General features: G+C 28.7%; 1 protein-coding gene across 5 annotated transcripts in view; it reads right to left on the bottom strand.

Moving 5' to 3' along the window:
• LOC129981142 (5'-3' exonuclease PLD3-like) overlaps positions 1-25,520 on the bottom strand; it is a 150,244-nt gene that overhangs the window by 18,624 nt on the left and 106,100 nt on the right. For 4 of the 5 annotated variants that reach the window (XM_056091840.1, XM_056091841.1, XM_056091844.1 and 1 more), the window contains exon 2: positions 549-814. In XM_056091840.1, the coding sequence (XP_055947815.1) occupies positions 549-814 (266 nt within the window). Of the gene's footprint in view, positions 1-548; positions 815-3,137; positions 3,221-25,520 lie in introns of those variants that run through there. The other variant, XM_056091843.1, reaches the window with a different exon arrangement.

Genomic DNA, 25,520 nt, shown 5'->3' with positions numbered 1-25,520 from the left:
TTATCTTATTTAATGTTTATGATAAATATTCATCTTCAAAATTTCATTTCATTAAAATCTGTCCAAAGGAAGTTTCATGCTTCGATCATTTATGGAAGAGTTGCAATTTATAAACTATTGATAACACCACATCATGCTTTTCAGTTATGACAATAGTGTTGAAATACACAGAAAATATTTTACAAATGTATTGTAAGCAATCATCATCTTTAATGAATGCCTTGCCTCATTAGATCAAGTTTCATATAGGAGAATTATCTTATTTCAACCAACCAATGGCTCCCTGGTAATATTCGCTATTCCTCTTAAAGGTCATCTTTTTTGTAGCAATCTTCAAGTGCCTACTATCCAGAAGCCAATAAAACAAGAATATTTTCATGTATCCATTTTGTTGTCTCATTGGGAAGTGAACCTTCTTTAAATCAATATTGATAGTACACTGATGTTCCAAGTAGCAGAGTTTCAGCAAACCATCTTAGCATTGACATTCAAATACAATCTATTATTTCGATAACAACTTATTTTGGGAAAGCTTAACTCTCACATACCTACAAGGGCTGGAACAGTTCTTGAACTGAGCATCATAATCTCCAAGAGTGATGACTTCTACAGATTTGGATTCATCCTGGCCAATGAGAGGTAACAATACTACTAGGACGATGAGTACTAGAATAATAGTGATAGGAATGCAAGAGGGCTTCAGCCATCCTTTGCATTTCTTTTCTTCTGCTTCCCCCTTTAGCATGTAGCGTGAATCAAAGAGCTGGAGTTCAAATTCTCCTACGTCGAGCTTACCAGTGCGCTCGACTACAGTCTGGAAAATAAATAAATATATCAATTATATTGATTTTTGATTTTGTATGTGTCATAGAATAAATCAAATTTTTACAATAAAAAATGAATGAAATTTACAATTCTTACATTAAACACACTTTTTTAGTTCCACATATACTTAGTACATTTTAAAACATTCTAATTATTTTTTTAATAAAAATTCCAAAGAAAAAAAAATTAAGAAAATAATTATATGATTTTGCTATATACTGACAAAATTGTAGGCAGAATGTTAGTAAAGAATGTGATAAAAAAAAGAAAAGAAGAATCTTATAAATATAAAAATGCCCTCCTCATTGTAATTTATAAAGAGAATATACTATTTTCCAACCAGTCAGTGGCTCATTTCATCACAGTTATAGGCTTCCCAAACCGTATATATTGGCATCAAGAAGAAAACTATTAAATTCATAAGATTACTTGTACAACTTTATCTTTTGAACTCTCCAATATATAAATAAATAAAATAAAGAAAAGATACTGATTTTAAAAAATCTATTTCAATATTTGCTTGAATTTCCTTAGCTTTCAAAAATTGATGCTTCAGTTTTTCCTATTTATTTTTTAGTTTTGAAATCACCAGAAAATATCTCTGACAAAAATGTAATTAAAACATTTTCTTTCTCTTTTTTGCTTAAAAAGAAAGAGGCTTTGAGAGAAAAAAGTCTCAGAATTCAAACATTGCATTTGAATTACTAAATTTAAATAAAATTGTTCTACTTATAAAAAGCATTACTATACAGACATAAAATTCTACTATAAACCATATATTTCTAAGCAACATGATTCAAAGCCTTTAATGGGGTGACATACATGAATTTTAGTGGTACCATAGCAAGATAGTGAACTCTTTGTGAGAACTGTGGATTTATCATCAATAGCATATATTTTTTAAAGTCATTTTGAAAAGTCATTTCATCAAAATTATCAGGATAATTATTTATAACTATTAATACAAATCAAAATTTATAATTCATGAATATCTTCCTAATTTACAATCCATATGAAATTTTGGATTAGCAAAATATATTTTTGCATAATATTGATAGGTTCACAAAACTTTTTCTTTGTCTTCTCTCTATCCCTCTCCCCCCCCCTCCTTCTTCCTTTTCAACTAAACATGGATCATAAAAAAAGAAGATTTATGGTTAATTGGGCTTTTTTTAATTTTCTAATGGTGACTCTTTGCCTGTACAAAAACTTTTCATGACCTCATTAAGGTCTAAAAAAAATTTACTTCATCTTTTTCAAATGAATTAATGGGAATTCAATCTACATACTAATTTTAATAAATAAGCACAATTTTGAGGAAGTAAAAAGTGGCATTTGTTAAGAATTTTTAACTAGATACTTTCATTCTTTAGAATAGTTATTAAAAGAGGATGAAAATATATTTGCAGAAATAAAAGATGAATTATAGTACATCCAATAGTTGCTCATAATAAATGAAATATATTAGATACAATTATTTCTAAATTCTTTTGCTAAAATATTAATAAAAACTTTACTAATAAAAATAAGATTAATAATAAATACTAATAATACTAAAAAGATACTAATAAAAAATATTACTTCACATAAAAATATAATAAATATTATTAAAGAAAAAAAAGGCATATAATTATTAAATCAATTTATGAAACATAGGATAAATATAATCAATGTAAGAAATTAAAATAATTACTTTTTTGAAAATTTTAAAAATATTTATTTAATGCATTAAACATTCTTCTATTGGATCAATAACTTTTTTTAATTAAGTTATAAAAAAGTTAATGCTTCTCATCATTTAGTAATCTGAATTTTGTAGACATAACATTTTTAAATATAAATCCAACTGAGAAAAAAAAGAATGAACACCTTTTGACACCGTCTTTGATTAAAACAATAAAAGCAACTTTTCAGTTATCTAATTATTATCACTAGTGTGTACTATAGTGCATTCCGATCAAAGCGTTCCAATTTAAGAATTATTTTTTCGGATAATACTACTAATAATAACGTTTTTTATAAAATGTAATGAAAATTATAGTAAAAATTCAACATAATAAATACAAATTTTCATCCGAGAAATCAAAATTATAAAAAAGGCAGTTGCGCAACCATAGATTACTAAAATGCAATGCAATATTCAGAATATCTACTTTACTTATTAAAATTATTTTCTATCTAAAACACATAAAATATATTTTTTCTGCAATTTTTTATTTGCAATAATGCAAATGACGATTTTTAAATGATTATCAATTTATATGCAAAAGAAAAATACTGATTCAAACAGGTTTTACTTTCAAATATCGTACATTTTTTTGTTGATCAGCTCGAACAGCTGCGCGTTGAGCTTGTAAACATAGCAACGTTGTTAGCTAAAACATAGAAAATAAAAGTAGTATATAGATTCTCCAGTAACTTTATTCCGATGTAGAGTAGAATTTAATTTTAGTTTCGTTTTCCAGAACTTTTTACTGCTTCAACTGTCGAATTATTTTTTTAAGTAACAAATTGAAAATTAAGTTCAAAACAAAGTTCAAAATTTAGATATTCGAGAAAACTAATCTCTGTAAGATTTGATTTTAAAAAAAATTATAGAATATAAAAGAAATATACACCAATTTTTTTTAAGGCTATAGAATTATTGTTATTACAATTAATGTAATTGAAATGAAGGGAAAATTAGCAACTTTTTTGAAAAATCAGGTTTTTACTCCCGGTAGTAAAACTATTGGCACGCTGCCAAAAGTGACGGAGTTGTCCTACCGAGGTTATAAAACGAAATCGGAGTTTGTTATCGTTATCATAACGTGTTAATCATTCTGTTACTGAGTGTGCCGATTCATTAGTATTCGTTCTTTGTTTCAAGAGGAAAGAAAGATTAACGATTGTCAGCGAGTGATTCACTTTGAAGAAAACTCTTACAGGCCTTATTTTTATTTATTTTCTTATTTAATCTCTTTAAGAAAATTTGTTATAATTTTTTTCGTTTACTTAAAACTGTTGTTTTTAAGATAGTGCTAATTAGGGTTAAGAGTAAACGAGGAGTTTGATTAGTGTTATTTGATATTTTGTTTTTTCATGTAATAAGTGTATCTAAATTTAATTGCATAGCCTTAAATATTTATATCTCATTGATTGTTTGTCATATTTTTCTGTTTAATTATAGTGTTAATTAGGGTTAAATAGTGAGAGGAATTTTACTAGTGCTTTTGTCATTTTATTTATTGTCATTCATAAATTTTTTTGAGTACATTGTATAGAAATGTTTTTTAGTGACTAGTTATTTATTGTCTTACAGTAGAAAGTGTATCATTCATGTGGTAGCTAGTAGAATTTGGAAATATCTCGGTATTGTATTGACTTTGCTCTATTTGATCTTGGATTAGCTTATCTGTGTGCATATTATTCAGATATTTATTGCTATTAGTCATTTGTTATAAGGAAATCAGTTTAGAATATATAACTGTGTCACAATGAATATTCTTTTGATTGGAGATTCGATGATTAAACGCTTGGAAGCGCATTTATCTGAGGATTTGGATGTTATTTTTTACCGAGGAACAACCATTGAGAGGTTAACCAGTAGAATTTCTAAAATAAAGAAACACTATGATTGGATTTTAGTGCATGTGGGCACCAATAACATATCAGTTGATAGTGTAGAAATAATACTTCAAAAGTATAGGTCACTGGCCAATGAGATTTTACGAGTCAATCCAAAGGCAAGAATTTCCTCCAGTATCATTCCTAGAGATTTTAATTACTTTGAAAATGATTACTGGAAAACTGTTGAACATATAAAAATCTTAAACCATAAGATTGAAGCTGTAAATAAAGCTTTAGAAAAGTTGTGCCATAATGAAGATGCTTTTATCTTTTGCAGTTCTAACAAGCCATCCTGGTCTGGTTTCCTGGGAAAAGATGGTTTACATCCTAATAAAAGTGGTGATCTTCGCTTGGCCAATTATTTCTGTAGGTTTTTAAAGAAATGCATTTCTTCAAATAATGCATCTCGAAAGGTATGTATGAATATTATTGTTTATATGCAATTTATAATAATATATATTTTTAAGTACTGATGAAAGTTGGATGTCGAGATAATAGAAATTTTTTTCCTACAAAGGAAGCCTTCATATCTCGTAAAACTATACAGAATTATTTAAGGCGCTTATGCAATTCAATTCAGCCAGCCAATGATGCTATGTCTGTTTCTTGTATAGTAAAGGAATTAAGGAAAGAGCCATACAATCCTATTTTAATTTTTAAATTGCAGAAGTCGAAAACAATTTGGGGCCCTGCACATTTAGATAATTTGCAAAACTATGAAAGTTCTTTTGCATTAGGTTTACAGACTAAAGCACAAAAAGATATGTTAGTTAAGCATTCAGATAAAATTCTTTGTATTGATGCAACTCGTGGCACAAACTTTTATGACTTTTATCTTCTTTCTCTGCATGTTCAGGATGAGTATGGTCAAGGTTATCCAGTTGCACATTTTATCACTAATGATTTAAATTACCATACCTTAATTGCTTTATTTTCAAGTTTACATTGTCGAATTCCTGACCTGAATGTAAATACTGTAATGACTGATGATGATGGTTATTCCTTTAAAGCATTTAATTCTGTATTTGGTCCAAATATAAAGCATCTACTATGCCAATGGCACGTTTTTCGTGCTTGGAAAAGGCAGTTATCTTCAAAAGTATGTGATAAGTTTCTCCATCAAAAAATGTTAGACGAGTTATTAAAAATAATGAAGGAAGTGTCTGAAATAAATTTTGAAAATAAACTTTTAATGTTTATCGACAGCAATTCAAATGAATGTGAAAATTTTATTGATTATTTTGTTAGAAATTATTCTGGGAGAAAAGAATTATGGGCAACCTGTTTTAGACAATTTCAACATGGTAATACTAATACTAACAATTATTGCGAATCTTTTCACAATCAGTTAAAAACAATATATCTTGAGCGTAAGTATAATAGGCGAATAGATGATCTTGTTTCAACTCTTTTGGAAATGGAAAGGATCGATTTTTAAAATATTCTTGTAATGTTATTAATAATATTCCTACTCATTCCAAGTTCACTAAAACTGTTAAAGAGAAACATGACAGGGCTGTAAAGATTCAGAATACAGATGTCATTGAATATGACAATCATTGGGAGGTTAAATCTCAATCTGTAAAAGGAAAGATATATGTAGTAAGAAAAATTGCAGATGCTTGTATTTTATTGGATCATTGCAGCTTTAAATGTACAAATATTAATTGTGCGGCATTGTGCAGTCATTTGTATCTTTGCTCTTGTGAAGACTGCAGCAATTTGTGCAAGCACATACATAAAATTCATTTAATGTCTGCCAAACCTAATATGTACACAACTGATGATTTTTATAAATTTGATGAAGAAAATAGTATTACAATTAATTCTGATATTTTGAGTGAAAAATTAAATCCCAACATGTTATCTACTAATGAGAAGTGCAGATCGAAGGAGGCAGAGTGCAAAAAGTTATGTTCGGAAATATTAGAATTAATAGAAATTCCACAGATTAAAAAAATCATGTTAAATAATGTAGTTAGTTGTTTCAATAATTTAGTAGCTGGTATGCGTGGGGTTTTGAATCTTAAAAATAATATGGCTTCTGTTACACCTAAATTATATGTTGCACCTAATAAAAAAATTAATCCATAGATTAAGTTTTTTAAAACTTCTCATAGAAAAAAAAGGAACTGCTCGACCTGTGAAAATTGCAATAAGAAGCAAAAATTAAATGAAGCACTTCTTGATGAACCTAATAATCTTTCTGAGCAAGAGACAGATTTAAAATCCTTTAATGTTAAAAATTCTGAATGTGTTAATATTGATGTGTTTCATAGATTTAACAAGTTTAATGTCACAAATCCTACTGCTATAATATTAACTATTAATAATATTGATCTTTCATTTTATATGTTAAAATCTTTAGATCCATTTGTTACTATCAAAGAAGAAAAATATCTGAAATCAATATCGTCAAATTTCAAAAAAGGTTGGCTATACGATTCAGGTATTGATGCATTTAATTTTGTATTAACCAGAAGATTCACAAATTTCAAAGCTGTAGAATCTTTACACTCTTTTGATTTTTAATCAAAAAAACATTCTTCAATTTCCTTGGATTCAAGAAATAGCAAATTTTGATTTTCTTATAATTCCTGTAAATTTAAATTCCCATTGGACTTTAATTATAGCTGATTTGAAAAATAAAATATTTGAATATTTTGACCCACTTTGTTATAAGCCAGATAAGGATACCTCAACATTAATAAACCGTTGGTGTACAGTATTAAATAATTCGCTTAATTCAAATAGCCACTGGCAGATTGTTTTTCCACCTCATGTAAAACAAATAGATGATTTTAATTGTGGTGTTTATATTAGCTGCTATGTGTATCAAAAATTAAACAATTTATCATTGACTGAAAATTTTGATATAGTTGCTTTTAGAGCATTAATGTTTGTACATATAACTGCAGGCTTAAATTTTTAAAAAGCTAGTTTTGTTTTGAATACACATTTTCAGCATTGTATGCTCACTACATTTCTTTAAGTAATTTTTAAAAAATGGGAATTGAACTGTACACCATTAACTTTAACTTTAAATTAATAAAATTCCCAATGGTTGGGTTTAGGTGATTGTCTAGACATTTTCTGGCTTTTATTTAAGCTCATAACTTTTAGGAAAATTCCTTGCTTATTTCAGTTTCAGTAACAATCAAATGCGAATTATCAATGTTGCATTGGGGTAAGAATGGAGAACCTGACTTCCTAGTAAGTATATGAAATTTAAATCTGTAATATAAATTAAAAGATTATGGTGTGAATTCTAGATATTGAAATGTGTGCTTTGAAGGGTTTAAAAAATTGTTAACTATTCATGTTGTTGCTTATATTATTAAAAATCCCATTTTATTTATTTTGTCTTCTAATAAAGGAATAACATTCCCAATGGTTAGGTTTAAGTGATTGCCTAGATATTTTCTAGCTTTCTCTTAAGCTTTTAACTTTTAGGAAAGTTTCTTTTTAATATTTTAGATTCAGCTGAAGTAATCAATTCTGCATTGAAATTGGAATGGAGAACTTATTTTCATGGATGTTCAAGAACCTTTTAAATATGCAAAGCTTTATTTAATGTAAGCTGAAATGTACTGTAAATTTTTTTGAGTAATAGAAAATGAAAATTCAATTAAAAGTGTTTTGCATTTGCATCTGAAATAATCCTCTTATAGGAATTAAAAATGTAATCATTTTTTATTAAAATTGTTGCATTTTTTTTGTTATTTATAAACTTATTAATTAACAGCTAACTTAAAAGCCTTATTCACTTTCTTAATCTTATTTCTAGATATTTTTGTTGTTGTCTTTGTTTTTGGCAATAACCTTTGAATATTACTACAACATAAAATAATTGTTTTCAATCTTCTGTCAGTTCTTAAATAATATAAACATGTGTTTCAATAATATGTTTGTGTACATACATACACACACACATACAAGCCATATAACATGCAAAAATGCATTATGCTTGTATGAAAAAAAATGATCTTTCTATGTTTTGTTATCATGTTAACAAAAGCTGAAATTAATAGGTTAACTCTCACAAAAAAACTAAATCTAGGAAAATGTAATTCTTAACATGTATCTATGAAATAAAATATGAAACATATTTTTTAGAAGAACAAATGCAAGAAAAGGATTTCTGTAACTTAAAATATCTTTTATTAATTTGATAGTTATAGTCGGCTCAATACCTTTGGAGTTTTCTTTGACCTATTAATGTTTATGATTGCAATATAAATATTTACTGATATATAAACTGAGATTTTATTATTTGAAATGATAATGTTTTAGAACTCTAAATATTAATGTATAATAAGAATTTGATCATTGTAAAATCAAGTACATGTAAATAAAGTATAAATGCCAAAAGGTGTGATTTTATTCATCTAAATTTAGTAATAAATTAGCCAATAAAAAAATCATGTTGGAATTTAAAATTGTCAACTTTATTATTTATTTGATGTCTTTGCCAACATGGCTGATTTGTCAGGATATTGGTTGTACTTAATTTCAATTATATCTCATATTTGACACTGTAGGTCAAATGATGTGGGCTGTAGAGAGTTAACACACATTCATTCATCTTTATTATTATTATAATAGATATTATTTTTTTTAAAGAAAGGGATCAAAAGTGATAAATCTTGTGCTTCCTCCTTATCTGACAGTAAAATAATTTTAATAGTATGTAAATATATAATATATTAAATGAAAAAAAAATGTTTACTTTACATCAAATGATACTTAGTTATATATTATAAAAGAACCAATAAAAAAAAGAAAGAAATGTATCTTTATGATTATGAAAGGTGTCTTTTTTTTTAAATTTAAAATCTATAAAATACTTTATTTAAAGATTTATATCAGTATATGTTTTGCTAAATTTGCTAAAGTATGCAAGGAAGATTGGCAAAAAATCATTACTCCTCTTTTATTTCTGTATAATGTAACTAAGTTTATATGTCTGTACTATTCTAAATGGTATGGCATGAAATAAGAAAGGTGAAATATTAAGAGAAAACTTCTGCACACATGCTAACAAATAACAGAAATGGGACTTAATTTTAGAAAATATATTCTCATAAGCACATCTATCAATAATTGTCTTGTAAAAATGTTTATATTAATAACATAAAATTTTAATAAAATCACTAAGAAAGAGACTACATATATATATATGTTCATTACTTTTTAATTTCTTTCAACACTCAGGATGAGAAACACCATTAAATAATATAGAACATTATTAGTAATAACAATTTTTGTGTATGGCAAAAGCAGTGGTAGTGATAATCATTACAATAATTTTATTTGCTTTGAATATCATTTTTGATGAGAATTTTTAGAAATATACAAGTATACATTTATCATACAAGTTTATAATTATATTATTGAATGATTTTAGAAATTTGAGGGAAGAAAATGTGAAAAAAATTATTCATTTTTAAGCTATCACATATCTTATTCCTCAAAACAACAGTCTGATCCACAGTAAATATGTTAATGGTCCAGTGGCCATAACACTATATAATAAAATTGTAAATAATACATTTTTACTGTAATTTTTAAAATTCATAATTAAACTCTTTTAACAGATCAAGTTCAGTAGAAACTGCATGGTATCAGAAATATACAGGGGGAAAAAACATTTTAAGGCTGAGAGTTGTATATGGAACAAGTTTCAGGATTTAAAATCCTTGGAATCATAGTTTTATTCATTTCTTAAAATTTTTTCCATAGACATAGAATGTATATTTCGCAGACAGATTTGAAACTTGAAATATAAAATTATTTCCTTCTTCTGAAGTAATTATAGATATGAGCACTTATTTTCACTTGACATGAAATAAGTTCACAGTCAGATAGAGAATTACTGATATTCACCTTGTATCATTTTGAAATTAATACTATTCACAACTTATTTCCTGAAATAGGAATGAGGGTAGTTGGAGATTCCTCGTGCAAAGAAGGAAGCATTGATATCAGTTTGTCTTTCTTCTTTTATGTGACATTTTTAAAATAGGCCAACATTTCCAGAAAGTTTTTTTTTTTTTTTTTGTCTTCTATATAAACCTTGTTTAATATGAGTTTGATATATTTGCTATAAAGAATGAGTGGAATTTATGATAGAGTTAATCACTTTACAATGCAATTGGAACAAGATTTTGTATAAATATTTCAAATAAATTATTGAATCCATGAATCAAGAATCCTTTTAATTAAATAAATGTTGGTTTGATGATACCTATAATTTGATTTCAGCTAATTACATATTTCATTGTTTTTTATTATGTACAAGTTAAAATTTTTGAATGTTGATTCCAAAGAAATATTTCACCCTATGAGCCCTGCCCGCGATGACTAAGATAGTTGTGAAAGGATAAAACTACAGGGTTGTGTAAAAATACTTTTTTTATGCAAAATAAAATTTTCTATTTATAAAGTCTACAATAGAATAAGAATTTCAGAAAAATAATTTCAATTTCAAAATTATCTTTATATAAGAATTTAAAACAGGGAACACATAGTAATATTAAATGTTACTGAATAACTATTACTTAATTATTGCATAATTTAAGCAAACAAAATTAATTTATAACGCAAGAACTACTGAAAATTTCGGAATGGAATTTGACACTCGCTTATATATAAAGGCATATTGGGCCCAAAATTTTGAAAAATCTGTTTCCGTAATGGAAAAATTCCGTGATACTAACACTAAGTTAATCATCTTTATTAATTACTTTTTCGAACTATATAAACCTGTTTTCTTGAATAATTTTCATCGACACCAAATATAACATAAAAAGTCATAAACATCACGAAAACTCAGATTTTTATTCTCAGAGGCCCGTATATGAAAGTAATGAGAAACCGTATATGCATTTTTGGAGATAATTTCTTCTAACGATTGAAACCAGAATTCGAATTATAACATAAAAAAGAAAGGATTACAATTTTAGTAATAAAATAATCTATCAAATTTATTTAAATTGTTGCGACTTAACGTATTGCATTTATATGTATGTTAAAGTAAAGACAGATAGTTAATTTCCTGATGGACTCAGTTCTAAATATGATACGTATCTATATTTTATGTGCTGAATCTTTCTATCACAATTCATCTATCTAGCTTTTTGTGTTTTGAATTATCGTGTTCACCTGCACCTTTCAGTAAAATCAATTTTATTTCCAGTCAATTCTTTAATTTTTCAAGATTTTAATGTTATAGTAATACTTTTTATTACTTCAGTCATTTTATTTATTTTCAGGCACTTAGTGACTATACTAAATACATTTATTTTCGTACATATTCATTGCTATTTATTTTAATAAGGAGAAAATTTTCAAAATAATAACTAATCAAGTTTAATAAATTGTCATGCACTCAGTTTTTGAATTAGAAGTATGTATATTCTTTAAATTTTCTAAGCCTTGCTTGTGACAATTCTTTAGAATATTCATACTATTTACATTCTCTCTCGTCTTCTTTCATTTTCGTAGCTCTATTTTTATAAAGTTGGTGGGAAAATGACGGAAGAGCTGTATTTTTTATTACTTTAGTGCTTAGTAAACAAAATTTTTCAACGTCTTCTAGTTTACCGACTGAAATTTTTAAAAACCAAAAATGAGAAAATTAAAATTCGCATCTTTGCAAATATTCTCTTCATAACCTGTCAAATGGAAAGTGAAATTTTTTTCTGAAGAGACAAATATTTGCATATAGGCAATTTAAAGTATTAATTTAAAGTCTTATCAGTGGTTTTCAAGTATTACGATTTCTTCAAACTTCCGCATCATATAAATGGAGATATTTTATTGTAATTCGAGGAATTTTGTCGATTTTCACTGTAATATTCATACTAATCAAAATATTTTTTTAAGTTGCAATCTTAACTTTAAAATAAAAATAAAAAACGCAGCTAAACTTAATGTTAACAGAAATAGTCTCCCTGAAACTTTTTCATATACTCTCTAATAATTATGTTATCGTCCCTCCTCCTACCACAAAAATGGACCTTAATAAAGGTCGTATACATCACGAGTATTCAAATTTTTATCTTCAGAGCCCCGTAAATGAGACCATTGTGCTTCTTAATACAGCTATGCAAACTGCGTATGTATTTTAGGAACGGTTTCTTCTACCGATTGTACCCCGAATCCCAAATATAACAGAAAAACAGGATTGCAATTTTAGTAACAAAATTACCTACCAAATTTCTTTTATTTTGATTTCAGTTATCGCATTTAGATATTATTTAAAATATGACTTGGAACTATATTTTAGGTGCTTTCTATAAAATCTTATAATCTATCTCTCTACGTTTTGTACTTATCGTGTTCATCTGTACTCAAATAGCCGTACAGACTTCCTGTGCATGGATTTCGTTCAAAATTTGATAGAAATCTACAAATTTAGTATAAAAACCATGCACCAAATTTTGTACATGTAGATAGTACATACAATTATAATTCTCGAAAGAATACATAAATAAATAAAATAAAATTTAAGTAAATTGAAAGTCATGATTTTGATTACTGTGTATGTTTCAGATCTTCCCGAGTTTGAAAACATGTTTTGAGAACATTATAATTGAAAAATGATTTGAGCTACATGTACGAAATTTGGTGCATGAATTTTATGCTAAATTTGAAGATTTCATTAAAATTTTGAACGCTATCCATTCTTAGGAAGTCTGTAGGGCTACTTGAGTACAGGTGAACATAATAAGTAAAAAAGCGTTAAGAGTTAGATAATAAGGTTTTATTAAAGTACCTAAAATATAATTCTTTGTACATCACAAACATAAACAAAATCCTACGAAATCAGGTTTTAAGCACTAGCAATAAACAAATAGCCAACATTAAAACAACAACAATAAAATATTTATTTATTTTTTAATTAAAATTTTTTTTCTCATTAACGAAATAAAGAGTAAGTATTATAATCTTTAAAACATTTGACTTGAGATTTTGACGAATGTCTTCGTTTTAAACCTCAATAAGTACAAAAGAAAAAAAATTGGTATAAAGTTTCACTGTTTGTTTGTTTGTCCTGGAACGCGATAACTCAATAGCGCTTTGAGCTCGACAAATGAAATTTGGTTCATGATATTTACATTGATCGAATTGAATTATATTGATCGAAATCCATTCAGATATAGTCTATCTGTCCAGCTGCGCTAATATAAATTAACATGATAAAAGGAATAGAGCTAGATGGATAAAATTTGGTACATAGATTTAACATTTTATGTTTAGATATCTATCTCATTCGAAACCAAATCAGTCAAGGATTTGACCGTCTGTTTTTCCATATATTAAAAATAGAATTTTCACAAGCACTCTATGAATTTGTGACAACAATTGTAGTTTTGTATAAAATTTTGTTTTCAATGGATTTTGGAAAAAATTCGTCTCAAACCCAAGTTTAGTTTTCGGTTTCTATTAACAGCATGCTATGGAGTAATCCTTCTAAAAAAACCGTCGAAAATCACTCGATAGATTCAGTAAAAACACTAAATTTACGCCAAAGATTTATACTTCATAACCGTTCTTTGCGAATATTATAATAAAAATACAAGCCTTTATCCAAGATCCGCAATTTTATGTGGGAATAGGGAAAGAGATGACACCCTTATTAAAGCATAACGATGAAGTTTTGGGAAGATCACTCCAGCTGGCTTATTTAATTTCAAAATAAGATTTAATTTAAAAGAATGTTTTTTATTAGCCAGGGCCCTGTCTATATAGTTTACTAGTATTCTTAAGTCCAATACTCAGATTGTATTACAAACTTTCCATACTTTTACCTTTACTTTAAAATTACTTTTTACCCGATTATCTGAAAGACATTGTAATGTTTCCTTACTAAATACCCCCCCCCCCATCCTCATCCTCAAAAAAGTCACAAATGTAAATGTCCTAATTTTGGGATAATTCCGAAATACATTTTTTATATTTCGGAAGCAAAAACTTGGTTTTTAAAAATTATTGGAAAAATAGAATATTTTGAAGTATTTATTTATTTGGAGAGTTTTAAAATATGTTGCAGATTACATTTTCATATGTTTACCTTCATTTTCAGCGTTATTTTAAACAAATATTGTAACAATCAGTAATTAATAAATGAAAATGTTTGATGTTTCTATTTAAAGAGTCAGTTACAAAACAAGTATTGAAATAATACATATAATTATTAGTATAATCAAAAATATTAATTTATTGTCATCGAAAGATATTGTTCTAAACTAATGGAGTTCGCTGAAATTTTTAGTTTTAAAAACTTTGTTTCTTGTCTATAAATAATTTAATAGATAAAACTTTATCAAAGTAGATGTTAAAAATATTAGATATTTTTGATTAAAAGTCGACATTCAATTGTTTCTTTGACGATCTATGCTTTTTTTTTTTTTTGCATGTGTTATTCATTAATTTTTTAAAAGAAATTATAAATTTAAGGAATTTATTTTTAGTTTCATTAAAAAGTTAAAATTAATTGACTATGAGTTATTTTATTGTTTGAATTAATCACATGATTATAAATTAAATTGGAAAAAACTGAGTATCAAAATTTCTATTTCGAATTAAATCATCGAAATCTTCTGCCCGGCGTGTAAAATTTCAACTTATTCTGACTTTCCAATTATTTTTTTAAAAGAAAAAAAAAGTCCTCATTAAATTTACAATAATATCACTCATCCATTTGGCTTAACTACTGTTGGCTTCATCTCGCTCTAAGGTATTTTTTTTTTTTTTTTGTTAAAATAAGTATTATCTACTTAAGAAGTGACCTATTTTTACTTTTTATAAAGATATATACGAACCCTCAATCCTTACGCATGCGCAGAAAAGAGGACAACTTCGTCACTTTTACTTATTATACGAACCCTCAAGCATAGCCACGCCTCCTCCAGGATGATTGACACGGACAACTTCGTCACCGGTCTGGATAGTTTTCCTACCGGGAGGGTCGTTCGAAAAATCATAGTTTCCAAGAAAAGAAATATTGTCTCTAATACTTTCTTTCTAATTATATATTTATATAATTTTGGATTAAATTTTTCGTGGAGTATTTATCGTAAGCATTTTCAAAATACCCTGGTAAAATTATAATGTTCCGTTGCTTCAATGAGAATATTTCACTCTCAGATCAGAATTATATAAGCTTAAATATAATTTTCAAATTTTCTTAGAAAAAAGATAAAAAAAAAAAAAAAGGAAATTATTTTTTACTACAAGCTCATAAAGAGCAAGATCGAAGCTATTGAGGAAGCCATAAGAGGGGCGGGGGGCTTATTATTAGTATTATTAATATTATTATTATTAGGAAGGATGTGCTCTCACCCATCCGGGTAGAATGAAATCGGAGGAATTTTCTTCGAAAAGAGATTTTTGCGATTTTCTCCCTAAAAGCTACTTTTCTTTATTTCACCAGGACTTTATGAGTTATACTTTGCAAACATCAAACACTTTGATGAATCGTGGTGATGTTAACTTTGGTACCCTAATTACCAGGGTCTTTAAATACAAAAGATAGCGTTACTTTTGGTCAATTGTATGGCATGAATCGGAAGATTTAAAAATCAATCTGAGGAAAATATGCCAAGTTTTTGCAAGACACCAAAAATAAAACATTATTACGATTGCAACAATATATTTCTCAAGCTGTTGGCTCATTTAGTAAAAGTAATAAATAGATGAAAATTACGTGGACTCTATCTGTGTCAAATGTGCACACAAAAACAAAGTTTCAGTATATTTCGAATTTTTAAAATTTATGTGCATTCTGCCGCTCTACCATATTTCAGAATAGGCTACAAAGCCTTATCACCTACTATGAATATGAACCAGCTTAACATTTTTTCCAATAAAATATGACTAGCTTACTTTTTTTTTATCTGTTTTGTAATATCGTATTTATTCATTATAATATAAAACCCTTATTTTTGCTTTCTCCTTTCGAAGAATAGATAAAGTATTGTAACCATCAAAAATATTCGAACTCGAAATTTTGTTGAATCTCCACGCTTCAGTTGACGCTGAATTCTTGAAAAACACATTTTTAGCATTATATCTGTCTCTTTGTGAACACATAATGCATTGAGATAGATGAATGAAATATGGTATATGGATATTACACCAAATGTATACATTTTCTACCAAATTTTGATGGTACCAAAATTGGTAATGAGATAGCGGATAACTTATCTAAGACATATTTCATGGTGATGTAACACTAACTTATTCTGAAATCTCCTCTATCAGAAAGATGGATTCAAGTGCACTTTGGAGAGTCCCACCTGCTCACCCATGGTACTTTAGTAAGGGTCCCAGTTGATGTCACCGTCTGAATATCCCTAGAAAACAGCAAACAGCTCTCTCTCTTTTTTGAGTAGACACACCAAATCCCTCACCTTCCAACATGAACGGAGGATCTTTGCTGAATGTCCTTGGTGCAATTCAGATCACGCCTCCCCCAATCATATTCTTAAATGTTTAAAATTTACAAATTTTGAGATTTTAAGGGGTCCGTTATTGTTTTTGGATATTTTAGAGATCTTCGGTTTCATGGAGGTGGTAAGCGCAGCTATACTACTTGGGATCAGAGGTTTAGCATCTAAAATATTGTTAACTATCAAATTTTGAAATAAACGTGTCAAAGGATTAATCGTCTGTCACTCAGTTATTTCGCATGAATGTAAACTTAATAATCTAAATCAATGAAATTCTGTATATGATATTAAATGTAGTTTCGTGTAAAATTTTGGCTTCAATCGGAAAAGGAAATCATATTTGCGCGTCAAATTCAGGAAAAATGCTAAAATCACGCCAAATATCTATATTTCGTAACTTATTTACTGATGCCATGCAATGCATGTGCGATCTTACCAAGGTCCATAATTTTTATGGGAAGAGGATAAAATCTTTATTGGAAAATATGTGCACAGCTCCAGGAAAGCCACTTCCGCTGGTAACTTTCTTAAATGTGAAGTATATAAAGAGAAGGCATCTTAATCATCGAAAAAATTCGATTTGACGAATCTCCACGTTCCATATGACCACTGGTGTAAGCTTGCTATGTGTGTATAAATAAGCCAAACCTGCGGTTATTATGGGAGAAAATTGTGATAATCTCTTTTTAATAATTGTGTTCATATTTTTAAAATACGTAAAAAAAAACGTTCAAAATACTTTCAAATTTTTAAAATACATATGATCATGAGCTGAAATATACAAATGCATCAATATAAAAATGATTTTCCCGACGTCTGTCTTAAACAGCGCCATCAAAGCAAAGCATTATTGAGTTAATGAGACTTTTTAAAATTAGTATCGATCAGAGGAGAAAAATAATAACATATCCCGGGCAGTATTTACTTTCCTAAGCATCACAAAAAATCACAATATGTCCAGAGCACTATTTACTCTCTGCACCACTGAGAACAATAATATCAAATTGTTTTTAATAACTTCAGTTAGAATAACAACCTATTTCGTAGCTATAAGATTTATTTTGGGATTGATCTTGATGCTTCAACTGTAGCCATATGACAAAAACCACACCTTCCTCCTATCATCCACACCACATATTTATACAAGGATGTGAAACGTTTTGCCGTTTAAGACCCACACATAAGGTGGAACTTTGATGGTATCGTATGGGACGACTCTGCCACTTGGACATCTCAGTCCTCTTTTTATAATGAAAGATTGCATAAGAACTAATTCTTGCGTACAGCTCATCACTCCACCACCACTGAACGAAACGGTATCGACAGGATTTGTTTGTGGCTGATTGCTGTTTTTATCATATCCATCCCTATTATTGTCCGATTCACCAAACTAGCATCCTCTTCGAGGCGGTTGGGTCCAGCCACAAATGCCCCGTGGTAGTGTCCCAGCCCCAAATGCCAAAAAGGTAAATCTCCGAGCTTCCTCCTCTTTTCCCCCACACCTATCACCTACTTTAGCAAGGAGCAGTTCACCAATTTGAGAAAATCTCAAAATTCTCCATATTCTTCCAAATTTGCGTTCCACAACAAAAGAAAGAAACACAATTCAGTTTCAACGGTGACCAAAAAGCTCCAGAAAAAAATTCGCCATATTATAGAAGAATACTGACACTTTTAAACACTTTTATAAATTTTTTTAAAAACACAAACAGTATAAAACACTTTTAAACATTTAAATAGTTGGCAAAAGCCATCTATATTCAACATCTTTCAGTGTTTTAAGATTTTCTGGCACCATTAATACTGTGCTTAAATAACTATTTCCTACTTTTAGATTCGTTCGAGACTTCTGTGCGTCCCTTTAAGTAACGATAAACTGCTCCCATTCCTTCACAGATTCAATTATTTCTCCTCGCCCTTCCAAATTGATTGCATCAGAACTATTTGGGTGGAAATTTTCGAATCCCTGCTAAGTTATTCAAACGATGCTAGATAAAATGAAAAGTGAGTTTCGTATATTTTCAAACGAGGAGGGAAATTATTTCTGTTAATTACACAATTCGATAGCTTCTATAAATTATACACTCATTAAACTTTTATCCTGACCAATTTTAAACAAGAAAACAAATTTTCACCACAAAATAAATTTTCTTCAAGTAATGTAGGGCATTTGTTCCATTCAAACAATAATTGAAAAATAAACCCAAAATACTCAGCTAAAACCCATTTTGATGCTTTTTAATTAACGATGAAAGAGCCAAAACTTGCCAAACATATAGCACCAAAACCAAATTGGCATTGCAATCCTATGAGGGGAATGAAAAATTATCATCAATTCTATACCGTTAATTGAGAAGTACCTCCATTTTGATATTTTCAAGAGTGCAGCATTTAAAAATATTGGAATTAACAGAAATTAGAGCTTTTTTTAAAAAAATGAGTTAATGGGTACAAATAATCAAAAACTTTCACTCACCTTATGAACTAATTCTGAAAAATAAATCAAACAAACCGGAGGAATATATTTTAGAGCTTTTTAAATTTAAAAATGCAGTTACTTTGTTAACCTCTCGTGAGTAACAATGTTTACAATCAGAGGTAAAATGCGTTACTACCTGGATTTGGTAATGTTTCCACCGGGTGTTAGTGGTACCTCATCTTGTATTGTAAATCATGGCTCGCCCGTTTCGGTACACGAATTGTGATGTTTACAAAAGCGTTGTTCCACTGTTTACGAAACAAGTGCAAAGGTAATTATTATTCTAGAAGATGCTACTTTAAATGTTAATTGTCAATAAATAACATGAATTATTTTGAATTTATGGAACGAAAACGAATGGATTGAATAGTCTAGCATTCATTTCTTTACAAGATCTTGTTCCTATATATTACATGGCATAGCATAAGATACTTGGGAACAGAATAAATGATATAATAATTAATTTAATTTTCTCCCCAATTATTTTCTTAATAACATTTCCATACAACTTATTATGCTGCTCATAAAAGTTAGAGAATATTTCAAAATGAACATTAGGCAATAAGGAAAAAGAGAAACATTTGGTTTTTAATTATCTTAATTAAATAAAAATATCAGTAAAGCAAAATATAAGTAAAGGTGGATTTACGCTCAATCAGTTATAAGATTCCAGTAAGTCACACAGGCGCACAATAGCAAGTTCCTGTCTTGACGGGACAAGTACTTACTTCTGTGTAATTTTTGAACATGCGTGGTCTTACTGAATAGTTTGTAGGTGGCTGATGGTAAACGCAACTTTAAAGAAAGTTGTTGGATTATGCACTGGGAATTCGTCTGCAAAACCGTTCACTCTCTTTCACGACATTTTTTTTTTTATCTATAATTTGTCCTAAAGCCCAAGTGGTAGAGAATCTGACAAAAACTATTTAACAATCTCATCCTTTTCATTCCTCATCTCTGACTATTTGTTTCGGCAGTCTTGTGTGATCATACATCTACTAAATGATCAATGTATTGGTGACTGAATAGTTTGCTTTCATCAATTCCCAACAATTTGTCAGTTGTTACTTTTCCTAATAACATACGATTCTTACAATATTTTAAGGCGGTATTTTAATACATTCAGAATATCAAGCAACATCGCCATGGTGTTGTCACACATCATAAATATATTGTGCTAATGCGCAGCTTAATTGAATAATTTTTTTGACGTTGTTTACTTTTCTAATGCCTTTTTTAACAAAATAAATAAAATATAGGTTTTAATTATTTTATATTTTAAATTACTCCTAATTTTTGTGAACAGTATAACATCATCATAATATTTAGGGGTGAATTTGATCTGATATGCCAAATTTCTCAATTTTTTTAAAATTAGAATTTGAAGATTTGTATGTCAAAAATAGGAATCAATTATCTTCCTCAAGTTTAGCTTTTTATCTGTTATTAGTGAAAAATAAATTTAATAATTTCTCGAATTCCCAAAAACTTACATTAAATATTTTCTTTCAAATACTGAGCGGACAGTAAAGGCTTCGAGTATCTGAGCGTAAATCCGTAATTCGATGATGAGAGAATAGGAAATTGAAAGAAACTGTAAGAAGCAAAAAAGTTTTAAAAACCTTATTAAAGGGTAGTGCGGCATCATTTAATAGTTTTCAAAAACTATATTGAATTATTCGTTAAAAATAAATAATTATTGAATAAAATAATGTGTCGAATCTGGAAATTAAGTAATTTATTTTGTTACTTTCGGACATGCGGACAACAATTAACTCCTTAACTGTTTTATTTTCTTTATTATCTAATAAGATGATATCTGCTATTTTGTGGATATTTTCTTATTTTGATTCAAATGGAAATTCATTGAATACTTGACTTATCTATGTAATCGAAGTAATTTTAATATTTAATTATAATCTTTATGAATGGTTTATTTTTTGCTTATAAATACAACTATCAAAATTCGATAAATCGATGCACGTATGGCATACGGTCAAAACAATAAGTGGTTAATTCTTAAAAAGACGTCTTTTAAGATTTTTACTTCCATATACGAAGTATAGAGAAAATATTGTAATGGTCAAATGAATCTGAACTCGAGATTTTGACGAATTTCCGAGACTTCTCCGATTTTGAAAAACACATTTAATCATATGTTTTGGCACATCTAGAATGAGTATTTTAATTGGCAACCATTATTTATCATAAATACAAAATATTTTGGCGATAGTTTAGTGATCGAAGAACATTTTTACTCCAAAAAATTACATGGAGGGATTCATGATGAATATGCCTAATAAATTTTTGCAATGCTTCATTTAGTATGATTACCTTGATTTAAAACTATTTTAATGCAACTGAATAAAACGCTCCCCTATTTCCGTCTACTGTCTTATGCATTAAATGCATGCCTGAAATCTGAAGGGTAATGTATAACCCCCTTTTAATTCAGCTATACCTTTATGATGACGATAGTGCGCATTAATCACTTCAGTTTGATCCAAACAGCATCGTCATATTTGGTATCCAAGACTTATTCTTAGGTCTGTCGAAGCAGTATAGCCAAATATAGCTCTTGCGCCAATAAACCACACTTAGGTCTGTCAGAACGTCTTTGAATCCTTTCAAATAACGATTACCGATTAGCAAGAGGGCGAAGCGAAGTGTTTGAACTGAGAGTTCTTAACCTTAGGGCATGACAAATGAATGCGGAAAATGAGAGTATACAATTATATCACGTATCAAGAGGGTTGTAAATTTAATAAGATGCCTTAGTAGCTATTTATGTTTAATTAAAATATTAAATTCAAATAAAGGAGCTTGAATTGTTCATTTCATTTGCAGATAATAGATACAGTTCATTTTAGAATCCCAATCCTATCATTTTTGGACGATTTTATCCGTCAGAAAGAGGGTTAATACATAATCAGTAACAATAACGCTTTTTAGAGGTTCTTTTTCTGACTTTGATTTCCATTTTGTTTAGTTTGAAACTGTGTAACGTTTTCATACACAATGTAAACATCTTCTTTCCCCTTCCCCACAGGTATTTTGGAGAAATTAGAGCAAACTGGTGCATGCTCAATAACGCGGGTCTTTTGTGTGTGTGTGCGTGTGCTTGTGCGCGTGTGTATTTGGCAGTTAATAAATCGATGGCAACCAAAGGGCTATAGTATATTAATTCATATTTTTATTACGTTCTTTAGATTATTAAACAAACATGATTTTTCATGATTTCAAGATTCAAAAAAGCATAATTTTAGCAATCTTCTTTCGACTCATTTTCTTTGAAGGATTTCTTTTGGTCTATAACAAACGGATCGAATTCTATCAAAACATCTTCTAAATGAAAAATTGACTTGCTTTTGAGATTATTATTAGTCAACTCCGTCTTTAAAAGCTCGGAATTTTCAGAACTCATAGAAGACTTCGATTCATTCAGTAAGGGACATTCATTTTTTAAATTTTCAAAATTTGTCATCAAGGACCAAAAATGTAACTCATTAGTTTTTTCTTGTGGTGGCTGTTCTGCCAAAGTATCAAGAAAATCAACGCATTTTTCTAATTCTGTTTGAAAATCGCCCTTTTCTTTGTCTTCTTCAAATCTATTTTCTGAACAACTGGTATTCATATTTAACGATAACAAGTCATCACTATACTTGCCAACTTGCTTATTATCCTCTGTTGAACCATTTGGTTTGAACCGATTTTGATTTTCCTCATCTAAATCAATTAAAAGAGAAAAAGAAGAGCTTGTTGGTTGTTTTTCCGAAGATTCAGAATCCACACAATCATAAAATCTAACCTTCTTTCGCACATCTGATCTAGATGACGTTCGACGACTTCTGTGTCCAGAATTCATATTTTTCCCGACTAAATTAGATCTTAATTCACAATTTATTTCAGAGTTTAATCCATTCAAATTGTCAGAGACAGTTTTCGAATTCTGCGCCAAAGTGAGAGGATATTTCATACCAACCTGTGATATGGCAGAGAATTCGTTCAGTTCTTTCAAAATTTCAAACTTATAAGACAAACAGAAAGGAGCAGTCTGCGTGGCGTATTTCGTGAAATTGGCGAAATTCTTGCTCATTTTACAAAACGTCTTCCTATATGGAACCAGAGTCTGTGAAAATAAATTGCATCTTGACAATAAATATAAATCAATTTTTTGCATCACTTCCAACTTTGCTCTATCAAATCGCACTTTCAGATTTTTGATATGTTCTTGCACTTTTTTGAATTTTGCTAACTTTTTGGAAATATCAGGATCTAAGTTTTGGGATTCTTTTTTCATCCACATTAGTCCTGAACGATATGATGATCTCCTTTTTTCCATTTTATGAACGGTTTGCAAGACATCGACTGTGGCCTTATACTGAAAAGTTTCTATTTCGTAATATAATGCCATTATTTGATTTTTGAGAAGTGCTCTTTTATGAGCGCTCCTGCCGAGACATTTCCCACTAATAGACATCAACTTTCCGGCTTTGGTTGTATCTTTAATTCCATATTCCATTAATGCTGTACCTAAAGCCTCCTCAGCCACCTTAAGATTAGTCAAAGCTTTATTATATTTTAGTAAGACATTGAGTAAAGCATTGAAATTGTAGTCAGCGGCTTCAAGAAACTCGATCCTGGTATCCAGATCTAAGTCATTTGTAATCAGACAGTCGTCATCTTTCTGTCCCAGTGAATTAACAAAATTCCTTTTAGCTTCCCAATAGGCTTGTTGTATTTTTGTTACCACAGACGAATTTTCTTTATTTTGCTTGTTCATACTCGCTTTATCAAATTAAATTGGGCAGATAAAGAACAATTTTAAAAAATACTTTTTCAGAGAGCTTTTTTAATTATTTGATACTTTTATAGACCTATAAAAAATATAATTTGTTACTGCAAAGTAATTGGAAGTGAACTATTTACAAAAAATAGAGACCATTATTAAATTTTAAATTACTAAATTTGTAGTTGAAATCTTGTTTAGGGTCCAAAGATGCCAAGAATGCTAAGAATCTACACTCAAAAATCAAGACAACTGTTTTACAATACAGTATTGCTTATCAGATCTGCCATTTTGATTGGTTGATAACTAAGTTTCGCCTTAATCCTTTAAAGGGCCATTTTTTTTCGAGTCATATTATGTTAAAATATTTTTAGGCTTGAAATTAGAATAAGAAAAGGGATTCATTTAGCTTATTAGATAAATTTAATTTGATTCATTAATTAATTTGGTTAATTAATAATTAAGTAACAAATCAAGACACCTCATTTTGTCTGAGATAAAGAACTGAAGCATCTAAGTTCCTGACTTGCTAAAAAAATTTGGCAGAACTTATGCCAACTTACAAAATTTCATACAAAGATTGATAAATTTGGTGGAAAGCATACTTCCCACGGCCCTAGAAAAGGTTAAACTAGATTTCAACAAAATTTATTTTATAGATGGTATATAAGAAGCAGAAAAAATCTAAAAGAAATGAACTTTAACATAAAGAGCTAATTCAAATAAATATGAAAAACGAAAGTCTCAGCATTTTAATAAATATTTTAAGAAACATCAGCCTTATATAATCCATTGACTTTGTCGAAGTATTTATTTTATACCATTCTGCATTAGTATTTTCAGAGTTACTTTCAACTGTATGAAAATCATTGGGGTTGGTGACTCTCTCTATTAATTAATAGCGAACTGTAAGATAATTCTTGATTTCAAACCATATGTTTTAAAGATTTTTGCATTTTTACCACATCATCGATTATTCTCCAAAGCTGTTCTGTTAGTTTATTGGCTACGATATGTGGTTTAACTTAAGCTTGGCAGTGTTATATGTGGTTAATACACAAGTATTTTTTTATCGGCATAAATGCGATGTTTGTTTTACATGAATAATGGTGTAAAGATGGAAATGTAAAGTGATATAAATAACTGGAGCACCAATTTTGACGGAGTCATGTAGTCAGAATATTAATTCGCCAATTTTTATTGTCAAAGATCAAATATCTCATTTAAAAATCAAAGTACCAGATGAAATAAATATTTTTGTATTAAAAAAAAACGGTACGAATGCCAAATTCAAATTTTTTTCAAGCGATAATTTGCCAAAATTGGCATTAGATTAATTTAGTTAAGAGATGATGATTAC

Source organism: Argiope bruennichi, chromosome 8, assembly GCF_947563725.1.
Source record: "Argiope bruennichi chromosome 8, qqArgBrue1.1, whole genome shotgun sequence".
Classification (NCBI taxonomy): domain Eukaryota; kingdom Metazoa; phylum Arthropoda; class Arachnida; order Araneae; family Araneidae; genus Argiope; species Argiope bruennichi.
The sequence above is the reverse complement of the archived record's forward strand: the minus strand, read 5'-3'. Positions and strand labels throughout refer to the sequence as shown.